Source organism: Clavelina lepadiformis, chromosome 1 (genome assembly GCF_947623445.1).
Source record: "Clavelina lepadiformis chromosome 1, kaClaLepa1.1, whole genome shotgun sequence".
In the NCBI taxonomy this organism is placed as follows: Eukaryota; Metazoa; Chordata; class Ascidiacea; order Aplousobranchia; family Clavelinidae; genus Clavelina; species Clavelina lepadiformis.
Window position 1 is genome coordinate 38,058 of NC_135240.1, and position 6,000 is coordinate 44,057.

Consider the following 6,000-nt stretch of genomic DNA (forward strand, 5'->3'; position numbering starts at 1 on the left):
TTTAACCAATTGCTAAATAGAGTTAACAAATTGCTACTGAGTGAAACCATTTGCTAAATAAGGTTAACATGTGGCTACTCATGGTAACCTTTTGCTATTTTACAAATGGCTACGGACTAAAACCGTTTGCTAAGTAGGGTTAACAAATGGCTACTGACTTTAAACATTTGCTAAATAGAGTTAACAAATTCCTACTGAGTGAAACCATTTGCTAAATAGGGTTAAAAATGGTTACTGTATGTAACCATTTACTAAATAGCGTTAACATATTGCTACTGAGTTTAACCTTTTTCTAAATAGGGTTAGCAAATGGCTGCTGATTGTAACCATTTGCTAAATAGGGTTAACAAATGCCTACTGAGTGCAACCATTTTATAAATGAGGTTAGGGTTAGTTATAATTAGCACGGGTACAAACGTAAGTTTTGTAAGTTGTCATTTGCAGGGGTACAAATATGCACGAAGTTACTATTACCAAATGTATCTCGCAACGTATACGGGAATCAAATTGCACAAAGTAAAAATTACCAAATGTATCTTGCAACGTGTACGGATATCAAATTGCACGAAGTAAAAATTACCAAATGTATCTCGCAACGTATACGGATATCAAATTGCACGATGTCAAAATTACCGAATGTATATCGCAACTTATACGAGTGAAAAATTGCACGAAGTAACTATTACCAAATGTAAATGGGATGCAATTACATTGAGCTCTTGCCTTGGTAAACTAGTTCAAGGTAAATGTTGTGAATACCTTAGCTTACCCTAAATCTATCGTGGTAGTGTAGTAGTAACTTTACTAAAGGGAAGTTTTTGATGTTTATCTGAATTTTCTTGAGTTTTTCATCGGAGTCAGTATCATAGTAGGCTACTTCTGAAAACAAAAACATTTACAAAATGTCTAGGCAAAGATTTACAGCAATGCGTGGATTAGAAATTTGCAAAATCTTCTGTCAGACTGCTCTGATGACGAGGATTCTGACGTCTCATGCATAACATACGTTTTTGGCATATTAGCCTGTGACTGACGTTTTACCAAATGCCTTTTGTAAAATCGGGTAAAAAGTTAAACAAAGCTTTCGAATTGTGTCAGTTGTATAAGGCTTTGCATCATTCCCTTTCTAGGGCACCTTTCTTAGTTTCTTTAGTTCTAAACTCACCATGGTATGATTGATAACGTTTTTGATCGTTAGGTCTATAACCCATGGGGAAATAACTTTACGCCCTATTTTTCTCATTTCTTTTGTAAAATTTATGGTTTTATCAAACCTAGTAACCTATTTCTAGACATTGGTTCATTGGTCGTCATTGTTTCCCCACAGTTTATTGTCAAATGGGAACTGGCATCTATTTTTACCACAAGACGCGCGAAAACGATCGCTCGCGTGTTTGGTGGGAAAATTCGACAGAAATCTGGAAAGGCGCGAAGGGGAAACCTTCGCGGACCCATGATGCAGCCGTTTCCGATTCGGAAGCTTCCATTGATTCTGTAGCTTCGCGTCCATTCTGGAAACGGTATAAAGGTAACTATTGACTTGTTACTTTCCAACTGCGCTGAGGTCGTCACACGTCGCCAACTCCATTGTGCGGTATCACGCATTACAGACCACAATGAAGTCACAAAGAAGACGCGAATTTTGCAGTTATATTGACCGGGGAAGGCTTGATTGGCCACGGCCGCATTTAAATTACTTTAAAGTTAAACGGAGAAACTCGTATTTGACTCTTAGGTAATATTGCGCATCGCACTGTATTTGATACTTAGGTAATAACGCGCATCCTGGTACCCATGCCTCAATCAAGCTCATTGAGGAACGTTTTCTTGACAATACAGCAAGTATGCATCATTAACCTTCTAGGCCGCCGATCTTTGTTTCTACAGTTCTAAACTCACCATGGTATAATTTATAACGTTTTCGATCATAGCGTCTTCTCTGTCCCACGGTCAATTAACATCACGCTCCGTTTCGCTCATTTCTTTTGTATTTGCCAATATTAGGTCAATTTTTTCTAGTTTCGTGTAGGGTATTGTCAAATGGGAACTGAGTAAATGACTATATAACGCATCCCTTTTTGCTGAAAGAGTGAAAGACATTTACATGTACTGCTGTTCAGTTTGCCAGTCAGCTTAAGGGACACACTTGGCTTGGACCGAAGGTTTTACAGTTTTTTAACTATTTTCAAGTTAGCCATATTCGTTGATCAGATAGAGCTCAAAAACAGTTAGAGTACAGTATAAAGTTTCCCAAATAGCTAAAAAGTGCCAGGGACACACTTGGTTTGGGCCGAAGGTTTTACAGTTTTTTAATTTGTGTCCGGTCCTATGGAGACCATTGTCTAAACAGGTTCTTTGTTCTGGACGATGTTTTTCTTAAAGATCCACACGCCCCATAACATTATGGGAAGAGGAAACAATTAGTCGATAGCCTTACACGTGCTAATGGTTTATTTGCTAACTGAGGGGCAAAACAATTATATACCATATATATATAATTTCCTGCGGTTCCTCACCCATCGGTGCAGTTGAGGTTGGTGATCATGCGTCGGTCGCATCTCAAAACAACGTTGTTGTGGTGAGCTGATATATAAGAAATCTTACGTGACCGAAAATTTTTGTGGTGTGCAGTTAATTAAGTTGTTAGTTTTTGTTTTGGCAAACATGTCATAGAAATATTTACACGATTTTAAAACCAGTTGCTAGAGCAATAAGCTTTTTTGTATAATGTTTGTCCCAGCGCGATGACTGAAAAAAGAAACTCAATAAAACAATTCCGTCACCAATAACCGCGCGAGAGAAATTCGAAGCTCGTCCTAAAACGAGAGAAAAAGTGACAAAAAGCTGCTAGAAAAAAGCGCTAACGGCAAGGCAATTACTATTTATGCGCGAACCACTAATTTGTTGTCGAGGGATATAACATGTCTATTAAGAATTTTGCACGGCATTTTGTCAGAGAACAAGACCAAGAAGCAGTTATGTAATGACAAGGTTTTCAGTATGAGTGGTTGCACAGAACAGTTTTTAAAATTTTGGGTAATTTTGCGTGTAGAACGACAAAATTGAAATCATTTATCCGTCGCGATTTCGCCATCATATATTCCTAAACGAGTTTAGTTAAAGGATAGTAAATTTGGAAAAATTTGTTAAAATTTTAATCTTATTTAAAAAGCAATCAAGACATTTTTGCAGAAAGCATTATTTGCAAGGATGGTATATCACTGAGCATAACATATTAATCTAAAAGTTACGTTTAAAAATGTTAAAATGTGTCTTATATATGAATTTATGTTAGTCTAACAAAAAAATATTTTCCATACATAGATTTATTTTGCTACAGTTGTTTCTAAAAAAGTCTAAAAAAGAATGAAAGCAACAGCTTTGCATCACATACCATCGTCTCCCCATGACTACGGCAACCTGTCTCAAGCGGTCTCAAATCCGGCAGCCGCAGCACTACTTCTTCGGGCTACGGAAAAATACCCAAGAACGCCGAAATGTGGAAGATGCAGAAACCATGGGGTAGTGAGCGCTTTGAAGGGTCACAAAGGATATTGTCGTTGGAAAGACTGCCTCTGTGCAAAGTGCACTTTGATTGCTGAAAGACAAAGAGTAATGGCAGCGCAGGTAATACCCACAGTGTAAAGTAAACCAAATAAAAAAATTTGCAAAGTAGGATATACATGGTTGCTTATGAAGATTACATTCAAAGTAGAACTATGAATAAAAACAAAAAGAAATTTAGGAATATTTTATGTCTTCTGTTTTGAAATCTGTCTAAATCAGAATAAATTATTAATGTACAGCAAAAGTTCAAAAGTTTGTTCTTAATAGCGTATTCTTTAAATATGGAAATTTTTTTTAAAACAGAAATTGTTTTATCTTTAAACTTAATATTACCCTAATATAGCTTGCTTTAAGACGTCAGCAAGCCCAAGAGGAAAATAACACACGAGAACTGCAACTGCTCTACGGAGCTACCCAGAGTTTTTCGCCCTTGGACGCGCAACGCATCGCAAGTATTGAACGATCGCCGAAAAAAGACTTTATTGAAAATGAAATTCACAACAAAGCCAGCAGCGACCCGTTATCATCATCAGGTGCGTCGTCTTCGCGTGTTTTTCAACTTCCCTGGTCAGTTTTTGTAACTGTAAGATATGACTTGAACCTTAAACGCGTTGTTATTTAAAAGTCATCACAATACGTACGTTGGTAGGCGCGAAACGTGCGAGATACGACGATTATATCTCAAATGATTGCAATGGAAGTTACGGTTTCGTGTCGTCATCACTGGTACATCAGCAACAACCGCACTTGGACAACAGCTCGGCCAAATCTGTTCATTCGGACAGCGATCAAAATGGCGACACGGAGAGAAAGTCCGACGTCACTCGCTCACCGCGATCGGACGACCCTAGGAAGAGTCCCCCTTCTGGTATGAGTGAAAACAGCTCACCGGCGTACAATGAAAGTCGATATAATCCTGAAAAACCTCACGCGAGTCAGGGGCCTGCATTGGATATCGACGAATCGCCAGAAAAGCATTCCCTTCTGTCAAGAACTGACTCAGCTGACCAGGCCAGTGACGTAGCCGAAAATCAGCTATACGATTCAAGCCAGCTAACACAAACGCAAAACCAAGATGCAACAAGGTAATTTCAATTAACTAAATTACTGTATAAAGTCAAGTTAATCTGTAAATATTAAGTCCATATAATTCGCTCTAAGTTATAATTATAATAAATCTAAATAAATAGAAACCCAGAAAATATATCGGGTTTTTTCATACAGTGGCGGGTTTGAGATGTTATGTCGAGTTTTTCCCAAACACAACGCGTCGCAATTATCTTCAATTTTAAAAAACTGCAACGGCGATGTGGTGAAAGCAATACAAAAGGTAATTACAGTATATTTATAGCATCGAATGTGGGTAGTAAAAATTAGCACGAAACTACCTGTAAAACGTCGCGCACTACTTTAACATTTCAATATTTTCTTTGTTTTTTCAAACATTTATAAGTCATATGTTTCATCATCCCACAGGTGTTAAAATTTGAAGATGAAATCGCAAAATCTTCACCACATTTGGGATCACCGAGAGACAACGCAACAAATTCTCATGTTCAGTTAAATTACACACGTGATAGCGCACGAGATCCCATTAACCTATCTCAACAAAGCGGTATGTTTTTGTCCTAAAAATAGCAACAGTGCGCCATAAAGATTGATAGAGGGTAATAATATTAATATTTTTTTCCTTCTTTTATAGCTGGAAGCTGCAACACGAGCCCTCATCCAACCATTGATGGTGACGCAATATCACCAGGCACACCTCCCATCGGTGATTTGTCGCAAGCCTACAAGTTCCAACAGGGTTCAATGGGTGCACCAGCACTGGATGCTCGAACCGCATTTTATCCTTTTGTAAACGGTTCGCTAGCAGGCAACTCCTTTTCAGCGCACACTGCAGGAAAAATTCCAGCGACTAGCTTTAATGGGGTGTTTAAGCTGGGCCAATTCAGCAATTCCTCAATAAGATCACGTTATCCATTGCCGGGACAGATGCCGATGTCGTGCTTGGGAAATCTTTCCCCGTTTCCATCATCTTACGGCCAACACCCCGCCATCCGAGGACTCTTTGGCGGAGTTTCTCCTTACGGATCGTCTTCATTTATGCCTTCTCTTACCGCCGCCGCAGCTGCCCGCCCCAGACACCATTTCCTACGATACTAACCCTCAATTCTAAGGGCGCTTTCAGCCCTAACCCAAACCCCTCATATACATGGAGTCATTTTTCCAGATGCGACCGGTCATAAAGTTCTAACCCTGAACATTTAGAAACCGGTATTGTCTTTATTTTAGAGCAATAATAAGATCAATCTCCATTGTGGATCCTCATATAACCTTTTAAAGTGTTGCTTTGGGTAAATGACTTGAGACAAACTTAGCATTGATAAGGTTGCTCAGCTGTGTGAGTTTTTATATGACTTCTCAAACTGC

General features: G+C 38.7%; 1 protein-coding gene across 1 annotated transcript; it reads left to right on the forward strand.

The window, feature by feature from the left end:
- The first annotated feature begins 3,366 nt into the window (after window positions 1-3,366).
- On the forward strand, window positions 3,367-5,733 carry LOC143444216 (doublesex- and mab-3-related transcription factor A2-like). Its single transcript, XM_076943374.1, has 6 exons — window positions 3,367-3,627; window positions 3,911-4,100; window positions 4,217-4,652; window positions 4,792-4,897; window positions 5,044-5,182; window positions 5,270-5,733. The coding sequence occupies exons 1-6, from the start codon at window positions 3,367-3,369 to the stop codon at window positions 5,731-5,733; spliced, it is 1,596 nt and encodes a 531-aa protein (XP_076799489.1).
- The last annotated feature ends 267 nt before the right edge of the window (window positions 5,734-6,000 follow it).

Excerpts from the sequence above, each read along its gene's own strand:
- LOC143444216 (XM_076943374.1), top strand. The coding sequence starts at position 3,367 with ATGAAAGCAACAGCTTTGCATCACATACCATCGTCTCCCCATGACTAC. Across the intron at positions 4,101-4,216 it reads CGACCCGTTATCATCATCAG|GCGCGAAACGTGCGAGATAC; the intron begins GTGCGTCGTCTT and ends GTACGTTGGTAG. Across the intron at positions 4,898-5,043 it reads TGGTGAAAGCAATACAAAAG|GTGTTAAAATTTGAAGATGA; the intron begins GTAATTACAGTA and ends ATCATCCCACAG.